This window comes from Malus sylvestris, chromosome 2, assembly GCF_916048215.2.
Source record: "Malus sylvestris chromosome 2, drMalSylv7.2, whole genome shotgun sequence".
In the NCBI taxonomy this organism is placed as follows: domain Eukaryota; kingdom Viridiplantae; phylum Streptophyta; class Magnoliopsida; order Rosales; family Rosaceae; genus Malus; species Malus sylvestris.
The window spans coordinates 5,918,539-5,942,982 of NC_062261.1; the positions used below are offsets into that span (position 1 = coordinate 5,918,539).

The 24,444-nt window shown below is 37.0% G+C and overlaps 3 protein-coding genes across 4 annotated transcripts; all 3 read right to left on the reverse strand.

Annotated features, from left to right (window-relative positions):
* Positions 1-644: 644 nt before the first annotated feature.
* LOC126605809 (uncharacterized) lies at positions 645-23,427 on the reverse strand. Of its 2 annotated transcripts, none has more exons than XM_050273256.1 (7): positions 23,310-23,427; positions 2,265-2,380; positions 1,876-1,958; positions 1,594-1,715; positions 1,346-1,510; positions 1,120-1,213; positions 645-1,015 (listed from the first exon to the last, which is right to left on the reverse strand). In XM_050273256.1, the coding sequence occupies exons 1-7, from the start codon at positions 23,425-23,427 to the stop codon at positions 820-822; spliced, it is 894 nt and encodes a 297-aa protein (XP_050129213.1). In that variant the 3' UTR covers positions 645-819. The 2 variants fall into 2 exon arrangements, with proteins under 2 accessions (XP_050129213.1, XP_050129222.1); XM_050273265.1 differs by lacking the exon at positions 2,265-2,380 and adding an exon at positions 23,042-23,157 and having other exon boundaries at positions 23,310-23,352.
* On the reverse strand, positions 5,571-9,339 carry LOC126605772 (probable disease resistance protein At5g66900). Its single transcript, XM_050273210.1, has 5 exons — positions 8,376-9,339; positions 7,923-8,251; positions 7,227-7,591; positions 6,845-7,104; positions 5,571-6,631 (listed from the first exon to the last, which is right to left on the reverse strand). Exons 1-5 carry the CDS (start codon positions 9,004-9,006, stop codon positions 5,796-5,798), a joined length of 2,421 nt encoding a protein of 806 aa, XP_050129167.1. The 5' UTR covers positions 9,007-9,339; the 3' UTR covers positions 5,571-5,795.
* LOC126605784 (UPF0481 protein At3g47200-like) lies at positions 12,748-15,004 on the reverse strand. The gene is made up of 3 exons (XM_050273221.1): positions 14,817-15,004; positions 14,592-14,637; positions 12,748-14,315 (listed from the first exon to the last, which is right to left on the reverse strand). The coding sequence occupies exon 3, from the start codon at positions 14,277-14,279 to the stop codon at positions 12,930-12,932; it is 1,350 nt and encodes a 449-aa protein (XP_050129178.1). The 5' UTR covers positions 14,280-14,315; positions 14,592-14,637; positions 14,817-15,004; the 3' UTR covers positions 12,748-12,929.
* Positions 23,428-24,444: the final 1,017 nt, after the last annotated feature.

A 24,444-nucleotide genomic window follows, 5' to 3' on the forward strand; every position in this document is an offset into this window, starting at 1 on the left:
TTTCAGGAAATGATAACATGTATATATGGTTATTCAAGCAATTTATACACCGGTTTGGATTCTTACACGATCGTGTTTGACCATGTCTGTTATTTTCTAACTTACTATTTTTAGTGATTCAAGCAAAATAATTATATAATATACACTTTGACAATAGCATAGCAACACTAGCACCAACCAAGAATTTCATGCGAGTGCACTAACCATTAGGTTGAGAATATGATCAGTAACATTCGTATTTATTCGTAATTGGGAGATCTTATACTATCGGTTCACATGGATAATGAGTAAAATACCCCTTTGCAATTTAGCCAAAAACCCCTCATTAAAGTATAAATAAAAAGCTTATAATAAACCTTGGCTTAATAAACCTTTGCAATTTAGCCAAAAACCCCTCATTAAAGTATAAATAAACCTTGGATTAGAACTTGAGTACAGAAAGGAAGACACATCACACATGGTATTGGCTAGGTTCATATCAACCTTGGTTTAATTGTTGTTATGCGACAATGAATCATTGTGCCCCTAATGTCTCACTAAACGCCTCGTAATTTTCCTCCATGTCTCACATTATCCATTTCGTCAACTCTCTCTCATAAAAACCCTAATGCTTCAAATTTGAGTTGAATAGAATAGAACCTTGGTTTCTTGAGGCAATGAATCATGAACTTCTTCACTATTTCATGCAACAGATCATAGCAATGGTTTACAACAAAAACAAAACGTCATACATTTGGCAAAGGTTAAACCAATAAAATATTTTCTCAGAATCACCACGGTAAGATGAGGATTCTCTTATTAGTACATAAGCATGATATGCTAATTAACCTTGTCCTGCTGCAGAGCTGCTTTTATGAAGTCCAAAACGACTGTCGCTAACTCAGCTTGATGTGAGGTGTAACAATGGTTAGCTCCTTCGATAACATGTAATTTGTGGTTTGGTATTATCTTTGAAAACTCGAATGCATCTTCGACAGGGATGGCCTCATCAGCAGAACCATGGACTGTCAACACCCTTTGTACAGAATAGCCCATGAACTCGGTCATGCTCACAATGCAAGAAAAAGGCAAAGGAAACATAAAACAGTGAAAACAAAATTAATTAGTTTGCTTAGTTACCGGCATTCTTTGTCAATATGAAGGCATGATTCGTGCATATCAGTACTTAGGCGATCCATCAGACCTTCCTCGGTCACACGGTAAATCACACTTCCTGCAAGCACAGTATCCATTTACGGTAGACCAGAATATATACACATTGCCTGTTTTTGTGTGTTTACTTATGTGGCCAATTGTCGAATGATCACCACACATGGTGAGAATAAACACAAACATTGCAAATTACCTGTCTTAGTTTTAACATCAATGAATCCTTCCTTCTTGATTATTTCCATGAAGTCTTTCCCCAATTGTGGTGCAATGTTTTTCTTCAGATCATAACGTCCAGAAAGATTGACAACCGTACGAATGTCATGATACTTAGAAGCATACAGGAGCACCACACCAGCTCCTGCATGCAGTAACATCAATCTATAAACAGTTTTGGCACAAAGATACAGAAATCGTGATTATTTAAAACAATCCGGCACATACCTTTACTGTGCCCAAGAATTGCAGTTGGTGGCCGGTTTGCCCTAGAGAAGTGTTGGACCACAGCATGCAAGTCCTCGGCCTCTCTCCGATAGTTGCCATACAGAAAGGTGCCTTCACTCTCTCTGAAAACCAAAGTAAACCACAACTTATTAGAGCATCAAATTATTAGCTTTAATGCATAATTTGCGATTAAATTCATGAATTTATAGTCCTATAGCATCAAAAGCGGGAGCCTTGTGCACTGGGTACGACCTTTTTTTTTATAGCATCAAATTGCCTTACCCATTTCCAGCAAAGTCGAAACGGAAGGAACTAATTCCTTCCTTTTCCAATGCAACAGCAAGGTTCACCATAGTTGTTTCTTCCTAGAAATCAAAAGACCATGTTACTGATGTATGCAATAAAATTTTAATCAAAATATGACCATTTATCGAGTTATTAATGAAGATAAATGACTTATGCACACTAATTTTATGATTCTGCACGCCCTTGTTTGTTTCAATCCATTGGCTCTCATTTGCTTATTCGATCCAAAGGCTACTAGTATACAGAGATGTGCATGGGGAGAAAAAAAAGCCCGTTGACTGTTGATATCATCTCTTAACAAAATATTTCACAAAGTAACTTAAATTCAAAGCATCCTAGCTAGTTATAAAGATGGAACTAACAACCTTGGAGGCTCGAAAACCATGACATAAGATTACAATCTCCCCAGAACCGGTTTCATGTAATATGCCCACGAGCTTTTCGCCATGTTTGTTGGGTATAACGATTTTCTGTTGCGGAGCTACTGAAACAAGTGCAATAGACATTAAGCAAACAGCCATCAAATTTCTTATCAAGTACTGTAAACATATTGCTCTGAGATTGATTTCTTGCAACTACAACACATACAACATACATACATACACAAATACATATATTAAGGGAGATGATGTTTCTTACCTGCTGGGTTTTGTTCAGCTTCTGCCATTTTCAAGATTCGTTTTGGGCTGCGATTGCGGGGAAGATTAAAGTATGGTAAAGGGAAGCTTATGGAAGTGAAAAGAACTTGAGAGTAGCATATTAATTGAGATTATAAACTAATTAACGATTAATTAATCCTCAAGGCAGCGGAAGTTTACCTCGAAACTTTTGCTTGCTGCTCTTGTTGCTCTGAATTGCAATCTACACAGCTCCACTCAGTTTGGTACTGGGAGAGTATCGGACCGATCCAGACAGATCAGTTCCCAACCAAATGATGTTTTGAGTTTTTCAGGTTCAACACGTCTCTTTTTCACCTGTTGAACCCTGATTATTTATTGGATTCTCGAAACTGCCATTTATCTATCTTTTCTTTTGGTGAATGATAACGTACGTGGTTATTCAAGCAATATATACACGCCTTTTAGCTTCTAACAGTGTTTGATTATGTCTGTTGTTTTTTAATTTGGTATTTTTTGGTTAATCAAGCAATATACTAATATAATATATTCTTCGGCAATAGCATAACAATATCAACATCAACAAAGAATTTCACTCAACTATTGGGTTGAAAAGAGGGTCGGTAATATTCTTATTTACTCGTAATTGGGAGAGCTTATACTATCTGCTTACATGGATAACGAGTAAAATACCTAATTGTAGTTTGACCAACTTTGCAATTTAGCTAAAAACCCCTCATCAAAGAATAAATGAAAAGCCTATAAAAAGATGGGATTAGAACTTGAGTGCAGAAAGGAAGACACATCACACAGTTGGCTAGGTTCATAGCGACAATAAAATCTCATTGTTCCCCTCATGTCTCACTTAACCCCGTGTACTTTTCCTCCATGTCTCACATTATCCACTTTGTTAACTCTCTTTGTCCGAACAATTGGGGAAAGACTTAAAGGGTTCTGAACCAAGCAATTTGGAACCAAGCAAATGACTTAAAGGGTTCTGAACTCCCTCTGTCCGAACATACAAGATTATGAACTAAAAGTCCTTGTTTACAAGGCAATAAGAAGAACTTAACACAGACTTAACCCATCTGTGACAATCCTTTGATAACAAGAAGTTTGAGTAACTTGGGGCGCAGGTAATCAACTTAAAACACATTTGTTCTACATCTGCTATACTGAGATAGTAGTGGCATGTCTAGCACTTTGTTAGTTTTGATTGTGAGCCTCAAGGCCTACACCTAAGGCCCTACAAAGGCACCTCTCAAAACTAATGTTATACTCTTCTTGTAGCACACCAGCAAGCAAGAGCCCGATTACCAAACATATATCCAAAGTGCCAATCACTTGGGGAGCTGTGTTGAGGTCCAAAGGTCCTTCTCCAGAGAAATCTTTGCCCGAACACCTTCAAGAACATCTTTCTTTGGGGTCAGTTCGTTGTCAATAATCCGAGCTACTGCCATCCACTTAAATCTATAAATATTTGAATAGGATGAGGATTACTTGCACTTGATATAGCTATTTACTAAAAATCCACAACCTTAAAGGGCTGATTCTCAGACAGTCACAAGCCAGGAGCTGCTGATCTGCAGTTGCCAATTTTTTGTCTTTTGACCCTACAACCATTGCTACAAATTTTAAAAGGAGAAAAACACGATTAGTACCTTTAAAACATGATTTAGTGGAACGTTGATTCAACAATGTTGTTTCTATTTTGCACGTACCCTGTTGGTAATTTATTCATCAGCTCCAGCGCAGAAGAAGGCCGTGATAGTGCAATGAAAGGTTGCCGAGGATTCTTCAATGTTTGAAGAATGATCTGAGACATGGTCCTCAGCGTATTGACCTCTAAACCCTTGCTAACTGAAATGAAAGGAAAGCCTGGATAAACATGTTCTGGAATCCCTTGAAGAAACGACAAGCTGAAAAACCTGCACAGGATCTTGGTGGAATTTCCAAGATCACGGCGTAAGAGTTAATGTGAAAAATCCGGAGTTTGGATCACACTGTTTGTAGGCGATGAGGTTTCTGAAAAGAGACTCTGCATTGGATTCAATGTCTATTGGTGGAATTTCCGTAACTCCCTTTTCAAAGGTTATGTCAGGCATGTTGCTCCAATTACTGTTTTTACTCTTGAATTTGACACCAGCTTGAAGAAGTTCCGTGACAGTTGGTATAAGTTCCCAAAACCTTTTCAGTGCTGATTGCGGCTGGTGCGAGGAAATTAAAGAGGCTCTTATGGCATCAAGTAAATGTCTAGTTTCCCCTCCTTTGATCTGTGGAGTCTGGTCCAATACAGACGAGTCAAAGAATTCAAGAGCAAGCTTAAGTAGAGAATACTTGTCATTTCCTACCGTGTGGCAGAATAGACATTCAAGAACTTTCCAAGGAAGTTGGTTTTCGAGTAGAAACAAGTCGTTTTTAACTATCTTGAGCATCCAAGAGGTATACTCCAAGGGATCATCATCATCGCAGGGTACCAGTCCTTTACTCATGCGGGGGAGTTCAATATGCAACCATCAACTACCATCATTTCCACAAATTTTCCACTACAAATGTCGAATTTTTCACCATAGCAATCGCGACATTATTGTTCTATGCCTCTAATGGCCTCGACAAAGCACTCCAAGCTGGTCTCTGAAGTAGGTTTTTCAAGTAGCCAATGTAAGTACCACCGTTTGATTTCCTCCATCACTTGCAAGTTCTCTTCTTCGTGGTGAAATGGTCCCTGGGAATGGAGGCTGCCGGTGAAGCTTTCCCCGAATTGATGATACTATCAATTCCACTTGATTTTTATTTTCACGCAAGGTTTCCGAATTCACATTGTTTCCTGCAATCACATCTCGGTCCTCATCCCTAATTTCCAATCATGGAGCGGTGATTAACTTTGTCTACCATCATGGAGTGGTGAATGGTGATTAACATTTGCAATCATAGATCATATTTAGACAATTTTAATTTTCCAATAGCGATGATATCAACAATAACGACGACCTATAAATGGAACATCGATTGCATGCCTACATTAGCTTAAAAAAGGTAAACTGCAACTTAGAATATCTCAATATATGATCATCTATACCAAAAGCAAGCAGCAAAAGAAAACTTGGAGATACAACCAGAATACAGTATTACAAATTGATGTGATGAAACTTGGAACTTGGACAGAACCAAAAACGAAATCAAACAAGAGAAGTCCAACAAGAAGATGAAAAATAAAGAAAACAATGCAACAGAAATCAGAAAGACGCTGCTCCAACATTTATTTAGGAAAGATAGGTCTCACAACGGAGGCATTTCAAGCCAATTCAGATTGGGTTGTTCTTTTGCCACCTTGATTTTCTCTCTGGCTATGAAGAGTTCCCACAAATCTTTCTTCTCTTCATCACAAATCACTTTCTCTAACTGCACGTCAAGAACCGACACTGATACAGGCAACTCGTCCAATCTTAAGCATTGTCCTACATTGATCATTCTTAAACTGCTCATCTTATCAATGTCTTTGGGCAACTCCTTAATAGTGAAACAATTATACATGTCAAGACGGTACAACTTAGTGAGTCTCTCAATCGAGACCGGAAGCCTTTCCAAGTCTGTACAGGACCTTAGTCTCAATACTTCCAAATTCTCCAGCTTTCCAATCTCTTCAGGCAAGGCAGATAGCTTATGGCAGTTGGTGATACTAAGAATCTCCATATGAACAAGATCACAGAGCTCGGCAGGCAGTTCCCTCAAATCATGGCAATAATCAATATTCATTTCCTTTAGACCTGGCCAGGCATCTGAAATTTTGATGGAACAATTACAGAAAGCTTGACCAATGTTACACATGTATAAAGATATCTTCTTTAGACTCTTCAATGGTACGAAGTTCTTGGTTATGGAATGAATTGAAATGCGCTCTAATCTGATTCTCTTCAGATTTGATAATGATTTCAGAAGATGAAAATTACTCAATTCAGTAGTTAATGAACCATAGTTTGTGACTATTAGAGCCTTCAGTTTGTCAAATTTCTGCGCAAATTCAGGTACAGCATTGTTCTCTGTCGTAAAATTCAAAACTAGAACCTCAAGTTGTGGTAGATGGACACTCGTCCATTGTTTTGAGGACTTTCCATCTGCAAACAATATGCTACAAGATATGAGTACGACAGAAATTAAATGAAACTTATGTGCAAATCTTAGCATGTGTTTCCGTGTGTGCATGTGCATTTGCGTGTGTACATATACATGTGTCATGAGAAAATAAATGATAGTGCTATTCAAATCTGAGTGTGTGTGTGTGTGTGTGTGCACGTATTTGCATTTCCTAAAGAGAGAGATGGGACAACCCGAGGAGATTGATAATAGGCGAGCATTGATGGGTTGAGACTTCTGCACGTATTTGCCTTTTCTAAAGAGAGAGATGAGACCATCAGAGGAGATACTTAATCCGCTAGCGTTGATGGGTTGATTGTCTCCACTTACGACAATCAGTCTTTTTCTATATTCTATTGGGTCTAGTTTCGCATTGTAGATAGCCAGGTCTTTAAGCCGATCATGCTGTCTAACAAAGTGTTCGATGTAGTAGTCATCCAGAATCTCCATATTCCTGTTAACAATCCAAACTCAGTCAGTTGCAACTTGCAGTTGTATATTATGGTAGGAGACACTCATGAATACAGACATTTTTAATGAGAATATTATACAGGAGAGACATAAAAGCTTGCGTACCTAGTGATCACAAGATTTGCCAGACCTCTGCTGGCGAGCTTGTGGAGGATCGTAATGGACAGAGAGTCCTCATCTAGGTTATATAACTCTGCCCACATATCAATGAAAGCAGCAGCAGAGATTCTTTGACCTTCAGGAAATGAAGCAAGGTCCATGAAACATTCCCTGATGATAGCCTCGTTGTCACCTAAGGCATCTATGCTACTTTGAAGACTAAGAAGCAACTCAGCGTCAGACTCAGAATCAGGAATAGAACCTTTAAACCAGTCTGCTAGTCTTGAACGCCAGAATTCTGTATCTTTTCCGCAAAGTGATTTCCCAATCACTGAAATGGCAAGCGGAAGTCCCTTACAGTGCTCTAGTACCTGCAGGTTAGTTGTACCAAATGATGTCAATTACTATCTGAGTTGCAAACCGAAAGTTCAAGTTTCTTATAACATCTCAATGGTTTCATGAAAATGGTGAATGACTACCTACTTATCTTCATTCTTATTTTAGTTTTAGTTCTTAGGTAAAATCATATGTGATTTGTGAATGATCATTTGCAGGTTCATATTGTAAAATGGGTGTTCGCTTCTGTATGTGTATACTTATCGTAAAAGATCAAAACATTTTCTTTTCCCCACTTTGTTGCCCCTATAATTTGTGAGGCCTTGATAAGTATATATGTTGTGGATTGCATAGTGAGAAATAAACCTCTTCCAGAAGATCTTGATCAGGCGAGATATCTCCCAGGGATGCTGAATGACGCAAAAGAGTCATTGAATCTTTATGATTCAAGGGTTTGAGATTATACGGAGTGCCAAATCCTCGAAATTTAATTCTCGATGTCACCAAGATCTTGCACTTTTTCAATTTCAAATCATAAAACTCCCGAAGAAGAGATTCGGAATTGGACCAAACATCATCCAGGACCAACAGTAGAGGATCATCTGGTCCTGCCATGCGTTGACGCAGCGCTTGTATAACTTCTAACTTGGGCTCTTTCGAAATGGGGACAAGGAAGATATTTTTGTTGAATATAGCTATCAAATACAATACATGAACATATTAGATAAATGTGAAAACACAGAACAATAGAAGATGTTAAATTACAGATTAATTCTACTATAACACTTGTCAATTAGCAGTTAGAAAGTATTATCATACCTTTGACTTCCTTATCTTCACAGAATTTAATTGCCAATGTGGTCTTCCCGTATCCTCCGAAACCATTCAGCACTACCATTGAGACATTGTTGTCCCTAAGAAGCATGTTCTTCAAATCCCTCAAAGGCTCATCCAATCCAACCGTAACATCTGCAAGTGTAGTAAATGATCCCAAGTTCTCCCTCGAAACAACCATCTTCCCGAACACATTCCTTATTCCCTCCTCCTTCAGTATGCTCAACAATCTGTTTAGACACTTTTTTAAATCACCAAGTTGCAAGGCGTGGAAGACGTTCCACGGGGTACGCTTGGAGCACTTGCGAACGAGCTCATTTCCATTCTCTATTTGTTTCACCATTTTTCCCACTTCCCATTTTGGTTGATCCAACACGTCTTTCAACTTTGGTACGCCTTTTTCTTTTTTCTTCTTTTTGGTCGAATACTTGTTCTCTATGTTTTCGATTAGCGGATTTAACTCTTCTAGCTTGGAATCGAGATTTTCGAGTGGCTCTCTAAACATCGTATTCTTGTCCTTGACATCCTTCACAGCCTTACGTAGCGTAGTAAACCATTTTACTAGATCAGCCTCTGCAAAAAGCTCCTCAACTTGAATCTTCAAGCCTTGTTCCATCCCAGCTTCTCTCAAACAAAACCGACACCGAAAAATCCGAAAACTAACTTGTAGTCATTTCAATCCAAACTTGGAGACGAGAAGAACAGAGCCGTATGAAAAAACGCACATAAAAATGCTCTATTGACAAAAGGAAGAATCCGATTCTGCTTCAGTGGGAGGCTAATAATTTCTGAGTTCAATCCATTGGCGTTTACTTTTAGCTACCCCCATTGACTTGCCAAGAAAATTGCAAAGCTGCTTTCTATAAAACGATGCTTTCTCATGGCAAAATATTGCTTATTTAGAGAAACTTGACTTGGGCAATCTTTTGGCCAACCCCCCCCCCCCCCCCCCCCCCCTTCGTGCGAAAGGTGTTTACAATGCAATGATCCAAAGATAAATAAATAATAAATAAAATAATATTTGGAAATAACTTAAAATTTTAGAAACTACCCTGCAACTTGAATCGTTGATCTGATTAAGCCAAAATATGGTCAATTACTGATCACCGGCTGAGCAACAAACAAGGCTCAAGTGGGTTGTAGCATAGAGGAGTTTTAATTTTTTCAAGCTTAAAAATCCTAATAATTTGAGTTATTTTATAATTTTTAATTGTTACAGCATACCTAGCAAATGAAAAGTCCAACTCTAGGACTACTTTGGGATATTTGGAAAAATAACCAAAATTTAGATCCTATATAGAATAATAGTCACTCTTTAAAATGTATTGTAATTATAACCAAAATTTGATGTGAAGGTACTAATATAACCTTAATGACGAAAATTATATGCAATCATGCCCTTTCTGCAATTTGGCGTTAAAAATATAATGTGCCTTCTGAAGCTTTTGCAAAGCTTTTACCACGCGATGCTCCCATACCGATCATGTACAAAACGCCTCTAGTGGCACCTCTCAATTTTGTTAGAAACCATGTCTATAACATCATTTTTTCAGTCACCCACGCCATACTAAAATTTACAATGAAGAGAGAGAGAGATGAGGGGTTTATGGGGAGGGAGGGGTTATGTGTTAATATATAGGCAGGTACAGAGGAGGATGATAGGAATGGAGGAATAAAAGGAGACAACGGGATCAGTGCATAATTCATATTTGTCTGTAGTGATTACAAAAAGTGTTGCAGCTGGGGGACAGGAGGAAGAACGGAAGGATATGAAACCATGTCCTGAATCTATGTCTTTGTATCAAAGTCGTCCTAGAAAAGAAAAGTTTTGAATGATGTTGACGAATTTGGGTTCGGTTTGATTTTCTAGGGTTCTGTTTGATTTGTTTCGAATTTGTGCGATCAGTCTAATATGCGATGCAATTCAATTCAACCTTAATTTGGTAGAGGAATTTAGGGTTAAGTTCCGTAAGGGATCAGTACGTGAGAGAGGGAGGGATGTCGACAATGATGATCGAGAACAAGAAAGAAAGATCATGTGTTTCATTTTGTGAAGGCTTTTAGTCATTAAGGGTATATTAGTACTTTTATATCAAGTTTTGGTTATAATTATGATAAACTTAAAAAGATTGTTATAATTCTTTATTGGGTCTAGATTTTGGTTATTTTACCAAATTTCCCGACTACTTTTAAGAAAAGTAAGAGTTAATAAATTTTAATAAATTAATTACTTAACCAATACTGAAATTTAATAGTATTAATTCATAGTTTTATACAGACAGGTCTCTTAGAAAATAAAAAATCATTATTAACTTTCAACATTCATTATTTTATTTATTTTAGAACCTACATGATTATTAGACCATCTCTAACCCTTGGATTAAAACCTAAAATTTTTAGCCCATAAAATTTAGGTTTTAATCCAGAAACAGTTTTTCTGACCCCAGATTATTAAAAAAGGAATTTAGGCTAATTATTTTCAAATAAATTTTTTTTTTTAAAATTACGTAGACTATCCTAAATTAATTTATGAATAGTTTAACCTAAAAATATTTATATTTTGATAAATAATGAAAAATCACTATACCGGCACATGAAACTCATGAATCACTAAACCGACACTTTGGAAATTGGAAGAAATGGTTTTGGAAGATGGTACAAAGAAAAATTGGAAGAATTGTAGGAAAAAGGTGAAATTTGCGCAGATGTTTGAACAAATACATACGTATTTATAGAGTTTTTGGTGAATTTTGAGTTAAATAATTTTTTTTACGTCAAATTCAAAACATCAAATTTAAATTTGATGGCTGACTTGGCAATTTGAGATATTATCAATATTTTCCTTCCACATTTATTGCTTCATTTATATTTTTTTTAAACAAAAATAATAAAAGTTGTGTTGTTGTTGGTATAAAAATAATAAAATAGTACTTAAATATGTTAGCATTTTAAGGTAAGGCAAACAAAATTTCTTTGGAGATAGCAAAAATCAAATTTGAATGCAACTTCAAATTTTACATCTCTTTGTCCATGTAAGATTAGCCTTCTTTTCTATGTCATATTTGATATCTCAGTTGAAGTAAATGATACATCATTTGTTATCGTTATGTGGCATTTTTTACATCTCCTACGAAGATGATCTTAGCGTTAGATTTAAATTTGAGTTGTTAGATTTTTTTTATAACCCATGTGGGTGGGGTCAAAACTTGCAAGCTGATGCGCGTTGGGCGAGTTAGCTCGTCCAGTTTGGGTGATGTTCAATTGTTGGTTTCCCACTTGTACAAGTCGGCCAGCCCACTAACCCAAATATATTCTTTGGCCATCTATTTTTTAGTATTATTAACCCATAATTCTATCCTCTTGTTCGGCTTTCGTTGTTCTCTTTGACTTCTTTTGTCCTGATTAATACATCTCTAGTTTTCTAAAAAATAAATTGGAGATGGTCTTCGAAGAAATTATTATCTTTCAATATTTTATTATTTTATGCATTTAAATTAAATACTTGCAATTTTTTTAGGTTCCTACTTCGTACTTTCGTAGGACATCATCACGTTTGGCTTTTGGCTTTTGGACTTTTTGAAAGCGCCACCCATTTTACACGTTTCTCAAGGTTTAGTTAAATGTTTTCCTGGTTAACTCTAGTTGAAACATAACTTATGCATGGTTTAAATTTTTTACTTTAAATTATTATTTTTAAGTTTGTTATTATATAACTTTATTTATTTGTATTGTTTCAATGATGTCTCTGCAATGATTTATTATATAACTTTATTTAGGCAATAGAAAATTTGAGCGTTTGGCATGTTATAGTTATATTTAAAATAGAAATGTGACTGTGTAAATTTTAGTGTATTTAAGAATATCTTATAATATTCTCTTTAGTAGATATTTTCTTATTAGAGTTGTAATCCTATTAAGGTAAGGATTTAACATATCTTATTATTATAAATAAATGCACAATAGGGTGATACACACACCTCCCTTGCCGTCGACCCTCTCTCCCTAGTCCTAAATACAGTTCATATCAAATAGGCCTACAACATATTTGATTTTACAGTAACAATTTTATCTTAACGCACTCACTAAATAATTGGCTCCGCTATTAATTGATCTATCCTTTAAATATATTTTTCTATATTTATTTTCTTCTCTTATTTTATTTCAAGAGGTACGCAAGTTTCAACAGTTAATTGTTATGAATTCTGACCATGTTTATTTGACCATGATCGGTTTCTGCAACATATAATGTGAAATTGGGAATCACAAGCCTCCTTACATATAAATAATTCAATCAAATTGAAAGCAAGCTGTCTTAGGAGTTAGGAGTATAATAATGCAACCAAATTACCTGATCATCTATCAAGGAAAGGTTCGATTTTATAACAATCCCGATTCATACATACAATGATACAAGACATGATCATTTACTTAGTAACTTCATAAAGACATGGAAAAAAAGCACACAATTGCATAGTTTAAACTGGAGTCTTAGCTACAGGGCCGGCCCTGAGGGGGTGGAGGTGGTGAAACCGCTGCCAGCTAATAGTAAGTCAGCATGGAATATAAGGTTTGCAAGAAGGTTAAAACTAGGATCACAAGCGCAGCAATAAATGACATGATTGACCACGGATTACTGAAATAATCGCGGCTGAGAATTGTTCGCCATCTATACCACCGATGGTTATAATGTGCATTCACTTTCTCGGTGAGCTCCACATAAGAGAAATGGCTGGGAATAGTGTCCTTGTAGAGCCCGTTGAAGAAGCAGGCGAGGTCCTCTTTGCTCAATATGGTAGTTATAATTCGTTTCTGAATAAGAAACTCCGCGTCTTCGCTAGACTGAATAAGGTTATCCAAGATCACGGCGTAAGAGGTAATATTAAAAATCGCGATGTCTGGATCACAATGTTCGTAGGCGATGAGGTTTCTGAAATGAGACTCTGCATTGGATTCAATGTCTATTGGTGGAATTTCCATAACTCCGTTTTTGAAGGTTATGTCAAGCATGTTGTTCCACTCCTTGCTTTTACTCTTGAATTTGACACCAGCTTGTAGAAGTTCCGTGACAGTTGGTATAGGTTCCCAATATCTCCTCTCTGTTGATTGCGGCTTGTGCAAGGAAATTAAAGACTCTCTTACGGCATCAAGTAAATGTTTAGTTTGCACTCCTTCTTTGATCTGTGGAGTCTGGTTGAATACGGACGACTCAAAGAATTTAAGAGCAAGCGCAAGTAGAGAATGGTCATCATTTACTTTGGTGAGGTCGAATAGACGTTCAAGAACATTCCAAGGAAGCTGGTTTTCGAGTAGAAACAAGTCATTTTTAAGTACCTTGAGCATCCAAGAGGTATACTCTAAGGGATCATCATCGTCCCAGGGTACCAGTTTGACACACCTGCGGAGGAGTTCAATAATAAAGCAACCATCAAGCACCATCATTTCCACAAATTTTCCACTATAAATGTCGAATTTTTCACCATAGCAATCGCGATGCTTTTGTTCTATGCGTCCTATCTCCTCGACAAAGCACTCCAGGCTGGTCTTCGGAGTTGGTTTTCGTTCAAGTAGGGAATGTAAGTACCACCGTTTGATTTCTTCCATCACTCGCAAGTTCTCATCTCCGTGGTGAAAAGGCCCTATTGAAACCAAATTTGGAACAAAAGCTTTTTCGTTATGCCTGCGTAGTACTTTAGGGACTCGAAATATGCAGCTACAAGCTGGGAATGGAGGCTGCCGGTGAAGCTTTCCTCGAAGAGATGATACTGTCAATTCCACTTGATTTTTATGTTCACGCGATGTTTCCGAATTCCCATTGATTCGTGCAATCACATCTCTGTCCTCATCCGTAATCTCCACGATGGAGTGATCATTAACTTTGTTGTCTACCATCACGAACGCCTTTCTAATCGCCTACTTAGTTTAAATCTGCTTTTTAATACAGGAAAAATTGAAACTACTGTTACAAGCTGCAACAAATGTCAATAACTAAAGGGATATTCACAATTCCTTTTACTTCTCACACACTTTTGTTAATTTTTTTTGCATTGATATTCTTCAATCCATTGATGCCAAAAATTGAGAGGAGTGTGTGAGAAGTAAACATAGGTAATTGAATGGAGATCGGAACCTGAAAACTTCTACATCTACTATATATGCTTAGTAAAACAAAGAATAAATTTGTTGACAATTAGTAGAACTTACGAGGTTGATCGAATTTGATGCAGTTTCTCCTCTGCAGTCTAGCAATCTTTGGACATTAAGCAAACAGCCATCAAATTTCTTATCAAGTGTGAGAACATAAGAATAATTTCTTGCCATCAAAATACAAATTACTAAACATATTGCTCTGAGATTGATTTCTTGCAACTACAACACATACAACATACACACACAAATACATATATTAAGGAAGATGATGTTTCTTACCTGCTGGCCGGTTTTTTGCAGCTTGTGACATTTTCAAGATTTTTCTCGATCGGGCTTCGATTTTAGTAAAAGAGTAAATCTTGGTGAAGCAAGTTTTATAACCAACTTGGTTGACAGTGAAATGATGAAAATGAAAACAAGGGGAAGAACAAGTATCTTCTGCCACAACTTTAAAAAGAACCACCAAAGAAGTTTCCCCATCAAATAAATTTAATTATTGCCTCCCAAAATTATATTGAATATATTAATTAAATCAGTATTTGGGCTATTGATGGCGAGTGTCATCCACTCCACACTTCTTTTATATAATTTCTTTTCCAAATTTCTTTTATATTTTTCAATAATTTAACAATATTTTAATTATGTCCTATTCTCTGACAATAAGGGAGCCTAGGTGGTGCATTGGGAAGATAGGATTCTCGACGGATCATGTTTGTGAGGATTTCAAGAATCTTTTAATTATATTATTTCATCGCATATTGTGTGATCAGAAATTATTTAAAATTAATCACAAACAATACATGATGAAAACTGACCGTACAAAATTCGATGAACAAACAAAATTAAAAGATTCCTGAGATCCTCATTGTGAGGACCCGGTGATGATCCTATCTCGTGCATTGGGAAATCTTTGACCCCAATAAGTTTGTAAATATACTCTTATGAAAAATATACTTTACCCCTACAATAGCAGTAGCAGATGAGTTATGGCCAAATTTAGTGGGCCATTTGCTTTTTCTAGTTCACACTTCACATCCCTCTCATGCAAAGAACCACCAAAGAAATTTCCCCATGCAAATAATTAAATAGGTAAATATCAGTTTATTACCCTCAAGTTTCATGGTTTTCAACATTTGGTATATCAAGTTTTTTTCATCCCAGAGTCATATCAAAAGTGTCAATTTTGGGACAGTCTTATACATTCGTCAGTCAAATTGTTAATTCTACCGTTAATTGATGATGTGGCGACAATGTGGACAATGACTGAACGCCACGTGTCATTAAGGGATCCACGTAGAAATTAAAAATTCAAAAAAAATAATTATTTAAAGAAAAGTAAAAAGAAAAAACAGGCAAAACCCAGATCGTCTTCCCCAAATCCCCTCGTGCCCACCCTCCTACCCACACCCATATCTTCCTGTCGACCCGTGTCCCCCCTAACCCAAACCTTCTTTCGCCACCCCACTCTTGCAGTCGCAAGTGACGCAGAGGGTCGGGACTCTCTCTCCCCGAACCTTCTTCTTCTTCTCCCAACACAGAAAGCAGAAAGCCATGATCTCCCTTCTTTCTCCTTCGTCGGCACTGTTCCCTTCCCAACTTTCTCTCAAACCCTCTCATCCAATCCAGCGACCAACCCCTCTTTCTTTTCTCCCTCTCTGCTAGTCCCTTGCGCTCGCCACTAGTGCCAGCACCATCGGCCTGAGTTCGCACTCCACCTGCTTGAGCTTGCCTATCAGATTGTACGACGGGCTTCTCCAAGTCGTCAAAATGCCAAGAGGGTCGAAGAGGACGCCAAATTGGTCCCCGTCTCTATCTTGAGCGTCGGTGAATTGAACGATGAGGTTGTTGAGGAAGAGGAAGGGTTTCTCGAGAGGGTTTCACGAGTTGAACGACGTTGTACCATCTATGGTTAAATATGGGGATTATTATAAATTATTGAAATTAGGAGATGAATTGATGTGGAAATTTTGAGATGATTAGGAAATTGGGATTAAGAAAATACAAATTATGGTTTTGGGGAGGAAAAGGCGAGCGGCTAGAGTGGGCACAATGCATATTAGGGTTTGGTGGGTTGGATGGGTGGAGTTAAAGATGGAGGGGGAAGGGTGGATGTATGACGAGTAAGGGTGGGTTCGGTTCAAATCGATTCGGTTTTTTGCCAAAACCGAAATTTTGGTACGGTTCGGTTCAAATTTTTTTCGGTTTTTTTCGGTTCGGTTCGGTTTCGGTTTTTTATTTTTATTTTTTTTTCAAAAAATGAAAAACATTGAAATTTTAAATTTTAATATATCCAACACAATCATAACTTAAGCATTCTAACTATAATCAAAGACAATGAAAATAAATATTTAAAGTTGAACTAAATCATCAATCAAGTTTTCCAAAGTCCAAACTAACAACCTCAATACACAAATATCATACAAATGACTTAGAAAAATTAAATTGTATGATGTTGTTCCAAGATCAGGGCTGTTTGCTTGTAACTGCATGTTGACAACTTGATTAGTAAAAGTAATGCATGGGTGGATTTATTTAGTGTGTGTTGAATTTTTTTCCATCACAAATTACCCAAGTAATCTACCCAAAATAAATGTTTATGGATTCTGTTACATGTTATATGAGAGGAGATTTTGAAAAGAAAGCTGGGGCAGAAGTAGACAGTGCTATGAAGATGGATGTAGGTACTTCAGGATGAGATTTATTTCCGGAACCTTATATGGGGAAGAAATAATAGGTTAGGGTTTAGAGTTTTTATAGGCATTTTTTAAATATTTTGAGCTTAAAGTTTGGCAACACATTGGGTTTATCACATTTTAACTTACAAATTGTGTTTAGAAAATAATACCCAAAACAAATAATTAAATAAAAAAATTAATTTAATTAATTCGGTTCGGTTCGGTTCGATTCGGTTTATAGATCACTAAAACCGAACCGAACCAAAAGAATTCGGTTCGATTCTGTTTTTTCAATTCGGTTTGGTTTTTTCGTTCGGTTCGGTTTTTTCGGTTCGGTTTTCGGTTTTTTGAACCCACCCCTAATGACGAGTCGAAGATGAGAGGAGAGGAAGGTTTGGTGGGTTGGTGCATGGGAGAGAATGGAGGGATAAGGGAGGAAGATGTCAGGGGAGGTAGAAGAGGACCAAATTTTTTTTTTAATTTTTAATTTCCTTGTGGACCCCTTAATGACACGTGGTGCCCAGTCATTGTCTACATATGCGACATGTCATCAGTTAACATGAGACTTAACAGTTTGATTAACAGATGTATGAGACTGTCCCAAATTAACACTTTAGGTATGACTCTAAGACAAAAAAACTTGATGTACCAAATATTGAAAACCACAAAACATGAAGATAATAAACTGATATTTACCCTAATTAAATATAACCTCCCAAAATTATACTGAATTTATTATTTAATCAACAATTGGGATATCGATGGCGAGTGTCATCTACTCCACACGTCTTTTATATAACTTCTTTTTAAAATTTCTTTTATATTTTTCAATAATTTAACATTTTTTTAATTATGTCTTATTCTCAGACCCCAAAAGAAAAAAAAATAAAATTGTCCTATTCTAATCCAATTAGAAAAATCAGAACGCCAACGTTTACCACATCTATCAGAAGAGCAGTTCCACCGTTGCTAAAGTCTTTCCGGGCTATTCACTATTTAATCCACCCAGTGAACAGTACATACCCTTAATAAACAGTAAATGTCTTTTGCATCTCTACCTCTACACTGAATAACCTTGTCAATAGACAATAAAATATTAGTATTTTTTTAAGTAATACAAAATAATTTTATTTGTAATTTCGGATAAAAATTTTAATGGACCTCGTTGTACCACTTTCTATTAAAATTTTTATTTTTATTTTTTTTTCTTTTCACATGGTGCCACACACTATTCCAAAACCTTTGTTTTTTTCACATGGTGCCGATGCACCATCCCAAAACCCTTTTTTTTTTTTAATGCACCATTCCAAAAGTTGTGTGTTTTTTTTTCTTTCTTTTACAAGCTCTGCAGCTCTCTCTCACTTGAGCTTCGAAGGCAAGGCCTCAGACTCTGACAACATCAATAGCCGATCCGTGCAAAAATTCACAGTTTTTCCTTAGTTAAGTAGGTAAGGGATCGCCAACTCCTTAGTTAAAAACACACAGCTTTGGGAATGGTGCGTTGGCACGATGTGAAAAGAAGAAGAAAAAAATAATAATAAAAAAGGTTTTGGAATGGTGCAACGGCACCATGTGAAAAAAAAAACAAAGGTTGTGGAATAGTGTGCTGCACCATGTGAAAAAAAAAAAATTTAATAGAAAGTGGTACACCGAGATCCATTAAAAATCTTATCCGAAATTACAAATAAAATTATTTTGTATTATTTTAAAAAAAATACTAATATTTTATTGGTTATTGCCAGGGCTATTCAGTGTAAGAGTAAATATGTAAAAGGCAGTTACTGTTCATATGGTTGATTAAATAGTGAATAGCCCGGGGAGATCTTAGCAACGGTGGAACTGCTCTAAGCACTGATGTCATCTGCCAGGCCAGTTTCAACAAATATCAAATATTATGAATGATAGTTGTGATTATATTTTAATTTCATTTCAATTAAATTAAGGGAACTTTAACGAAAAGCACCCGGTACTGTTCACTTTAACGAAAAACCACATTTTTACACTAAAAAGTCAATCTTGGTACTATTCACTTTACCCTTTATTTTGTCCTTATCATTAAAACTCAAAGTTTTCAAGCCATTTTCATTAGTTTTCCTTTAAATTAAGCTGTCTTATAATGCAACCAATAATTGAAAGGAAAGCTGTCTTAGGAGTATAATATTGCAACCAAATCACTTAATCTACGATTAAGAGATAAAATTACAAATCTCTCTTTGCTCGACAATTGATGGTGGGTCATGATGATCTGGCCGGCTACCTTTCATGTTGTGTTGGATCCGAGGGTTTGGCTGAAATGCATCTAATGAAGAAAGATAGATTTTATAATTGTCGGGGTCATGATGTTCTAGCCGGTTACCTGACATGTTGTATCGGATTTGAGGGTTTGGCTGAAATGCATTCAATAAAGAAAGTTGAGGTTCCACAAAAAACAATTGGTAATATGATACAAACGGAGTGATATAGAGCGCGTGTGGCCGTTGGACTTCATACATTTTCGGCAAAGTCAAAACGGAAGGAACTAATGAGGTGTTAGTTAGAGTGGGGTAATTTTATTTAAAGGGCTTGTTCTCAAGCCTTTTGACCGATGTGGGACAAAGGAATTCTAACACTCCCTCGCACATGAGACCCTATTTTATGGGTTACACGTGAAGTTACACACATCGGCAACCACGTGGAGCCAAGGCGGGGCTCACCCGTTCACGCAGGGCCAATGGGGGCCCACCCATTCACGTGGCATCTCTTGGCCTACGTGGAGCCAAGTCGGGGCTCACCCGTTCGCGCCGGGTCAAAGGGGACCCACCTATTCACATGGATGTACGGATCCGTCATCTGGCTCTGATACCATCTTAAATTTCAGGTAAACGGGTCATGGCTCACTCCAACAACATCGATAATCTCCCCACTTGGCCACCTACGCAATCTGTCAGGTGTGAGGTTTTAATACAAAAAGCATCAGTGTTAGTTAGAGTAGGGTAATTCTATTTAAAAGGCTTGTTCTCAAGTCTTCTGGCCGACGTGGAACAGAGGAATTCTAACACACACAACGAAACTCCACACAAAACCTGTTATATTCAAGAATTTCAAACCCTGTAATTCGACAGCCTCGCCCATTTCCGTCAAAGTCAAAACGGAAGGAACTGATCCCTTCATTTTCCAGTGCAAATGCAAGGTTCATCATGGTAGAGTTTTCCTGGAAATCAAGCTGTGAAACTTTGCCCACAATGATGCCAAGCTGCCAACCAAGCATTACAATTCTCCGTGAACGATGTATTATTCTGTACTATTTCTTTTTTTTTAGTAGAGTGACAACGTTAATGGGTTAAATAATTTGTTGTTGAGGAGATGGAATCGGTAAGGAACAAACCCACACCAGGATGCATATGCTTGAATCACATTGTTCATAGGCAATGAGGTTTCTGAAGAGAGACTCTCCACTATCTTGAATGTCAACTGGTGGAATTTCCGTAATCGAATGTTATGTTGAGCACTTTGTCCCAAGGGTCATTTTTAACTTTAAATTCGACTCCAGCTTATAGAAGGAATCGGTTCCCAATGATTATGCGATGCTCCTTGTGCGTAGGAGTCAAATACCAAAGAGTCTCTTATGACATCAAGTGTTTAATTCCGAGAGCTTCATTCAGCCGTGGAGCTTGTTGGAATACAGTAAAGAGTGTAAACCTACAGAAATGTAATGAGATAGAGAAGAGATTCAGAGAATTTAGAGAGAGAGAGAGAGAATGGAAAACTCTTGTATATTCACTTTCTTAACACTGATACACGTACACATATCAGTATATATATACTTCTCACTATTTCTAACAACTTAACTAACTAACTGCCTCTCTAATATTCATACACATGGTAAGATCTCAGCCACACAACCTATCTCTATCAAAGAGGGCTGAAATAACTTCGGAGCAAGTTGAAGCAGATCATAGTCTTCTGGTTTATCATTTTCTTTTGTTTCGCCAAATAAAAAGTTAGGAACTCCCCAAGAAAGCTGTTTATCAAGTAGAAACATGTTTTCTACAATCACATGATGGAACTCCCCAAGGACGTATAGCTCATAGTCTTCTGGATCATCATTTTCTTTTGTTACTGCATCCATGACGCATAGAAACACAGGATCATTCTCGTCTGTGGGCACGTCAACTGTATGCTTGCGAAAGAGTTCTACAATAAAACAATCATCCACCACCATCATTTCTACAAACTTATCACTACTCATATCAATTTTTTCGCCATAACATTCATGGCATAGCTCTTTTACACTGCTCATGACTCGAACAAGGTACTCCAAATTGGTCTCTGGGTTTGGTTTTCGATCAAAGGACGCAATGTAGATACCGCAGTTATTTTCTTCCATGACTTGGAGGCAGGGGCGGATGCATTGAGGGGCAGGGGGGTCAGACCCCCCAAACTTCAATGAATGTTCAGGGATAACTTGAGTGCTGACCATCTGAACTTCAGTGAATGTCTATGGATGACTTGGATGCTGCCCCTTAAAGGTTGGAGTTGTCCTTCATATATGCCCTTCAACTGCTTGTAAAATGCATTAGAGTGGTGTCGCCCCTTTACAGTTTAGTCATAATATTATTTACCTCTGGCTTGTTTGTTGGTTGTGATTACAATTGTAGGCAGAAAAAAATAACCAAGTAAAAAACTATCCAAAAATGCAAAGTAAATGAAATGGTGATCTCAAAGAATAACAAAACATCATCATTCTTAGACAAACATAATAATGGGATGCAATGATATCAAACATTGTTAGTGTGTTCAAGATAAGTGTGTTTCTTTGTTAAGCATTATATGGGAGCAGCCTTGGAACATGTTAGTTAGCCACGTAAATGAGGCATTAGCTGGTGTGTAGTATGCCTTTCCAAATGACTTAAAGCCTACCAAAACTTGATGAAATGACGATATGCTTGCTATTTCTATTAAAAAAAAATTGCACGCTGCGCGCACGATTCTTACTAACCCCCCTAATATTATTTCCTGGATCCGTCACTGCTTAGAGGTAATTGAATTTAATATGGCTGAATGTTTCTTTGATTGATAATTTCCAAAGTTACAATATACAAGTATTTATAAGAAGAAACCCTATAATTGATTCCTATGATTCATACAATTGATACAAAGTAGGAAAGTAAATATCTAGCTAATTGATACAATCAACACTAAGTAAGAAGGTAATCATTCCAACATATTTGCTCAAACCACCGTTGATTGTATGTTAATCTAGGAAAATATCTTGTATGATTGTTGACTTTCTCAACATCTCTTTTCCAGGTGAAATGGCCCTGTTGAAACCAAATTTGGAAGAGAAGCGTTTTCATTATGCACGTGTAGTACATTAGGGATTCTAAATATGTGACTACAACTTATTAGCTTTAACACAGACTTTGCCATTAAATTCATGAATTATAGTCCTATAACACCAAATTGCCTTACCCGTTTTCAGCAAAGTCGAAACGGAAGGAACTAATTCCTTCGTTTTCCAATGCAAAAGCAAGGTTCACCATAGTCGTTTCATCCTAGAAATTAAAAGACCGTGTTACTGATGTATCATGTATGAAATAAAATTTTAGTCAAAATATGACCATAGATCTTACAAATCAGAAATGATTTCTGCACACCTGCACACCCTTGTTCAATCCATTGACTCTCATTTACTTATTCGATCCAAAGGCCAGAAGTATACAGATGTGTGCATGGGGAGAAAAAAAAAGCCCGTTGTCTATTCATATATATCATTTCTCTTAACGAAATATTTGACAAAGCAACTTAAATTCAAAGCATCCTAGCTACTTATAAGATGGAACTAACAACCTTGGAGGCTCGAAAACCATGGCATAAGATTACAATCTCCGCAGAGCCAGTTTCATGTAATATGCCCACAAGCTTTTCGCTATGTTTGTTGGGTATAACGATTTTGAGTTGCGGAACTACGGAAACAAGTGCAATGGACATTAAGCAAACAGCCATCAACATATATCAAGCACTATAAACATATTGCTCTGAGATTGATTTCTTGCAACTAAAACACATACAACATACATACTCCAATACATATATTAAGGGAGATGATGTTTCTTACCTGCTGAGTTTTGTGCAGCTTCTGCCATTTTCAAGATTCGTTTTGGGCTGCGATTGCTGGGAAGATTAAAGTTCGGTGAAGGGAAGCTTATGGAAGTGAAAGAACTTGAGAGCAGCATATTAGTTGAGATTATAAGCTAATTAACGATTAATTAATCCTCAATGGCAGTGGAAGTTTACCTAGAAACTTTTGCTTGCTGCTCGTTGCTCTGCGATGCGATCTACACAGCTCCAGTGAGTTTGTAACTGGGAGAGTATCGGACCAATCCAGTCAGATCAGTTCCCAACCAAATAATGTTTTGGGTTTTCAGGCTTTGGTCCGCAAGAGTCTCATTTTTACCTGTTGAACCCTGGTCATTTCTGGGATTCTCAAAACTGCCATTTATCTATCTTTTCTTTTGGGAAACGATAAACCTATGTGGTTATTCAAGCAATATATACACCACTTTTAGCTTCTCACACGACAGTATTTGATTATGTCTGTTGTTTTCTAACTTAGTATTTTTGGTTATTCAAACAAATATACTAATATAATATACACTTCGGTAATAGCATAACAACGGCAGCACCAATCAATTTCACTCAACTATCAGGTTGAAAAGAAGGTCGGTAATATTCCTATTTGCTCGTAATTGGGAGGTCTCACACTATTGGCTCACATGGATACTGAGTAAAATACCTAATTATAAATGAAAAGCCTACAAGGAGACGGGGTTAGAACTTGAGTGCATAAAGGAAGACATATCATAAATAGTTGGCTAGGTTCATATCAACTTCGGCTTAATTGTTGTTATGCGACAAGAGAAGCTTTTTCATTATGCGCGCGTAGTACATTGGGGATTCGAAATGTCACTACAAGCTGGGAATGGAGGCTGCTTGTGAAGCTTGCCTCGAATCCAAGATGTTATCAGTTCCACTTGAATGCTATTTCACTCAAGGCTTCCGTATTCACATTATTTTCTGCAATCACAACTCTGATCTCATCCTTAATTGGCACCATGGAGTACTCATTAGTCATTAGCATTGTTGTCTACATATCTGTTCAACAATCGATACATATTTTACAGTTGAAGGCGCAGGCGCAGTCTTCAGAGTAAAACAAGTTAGTAAAATCACTTAATGTTTTATGTTTATCT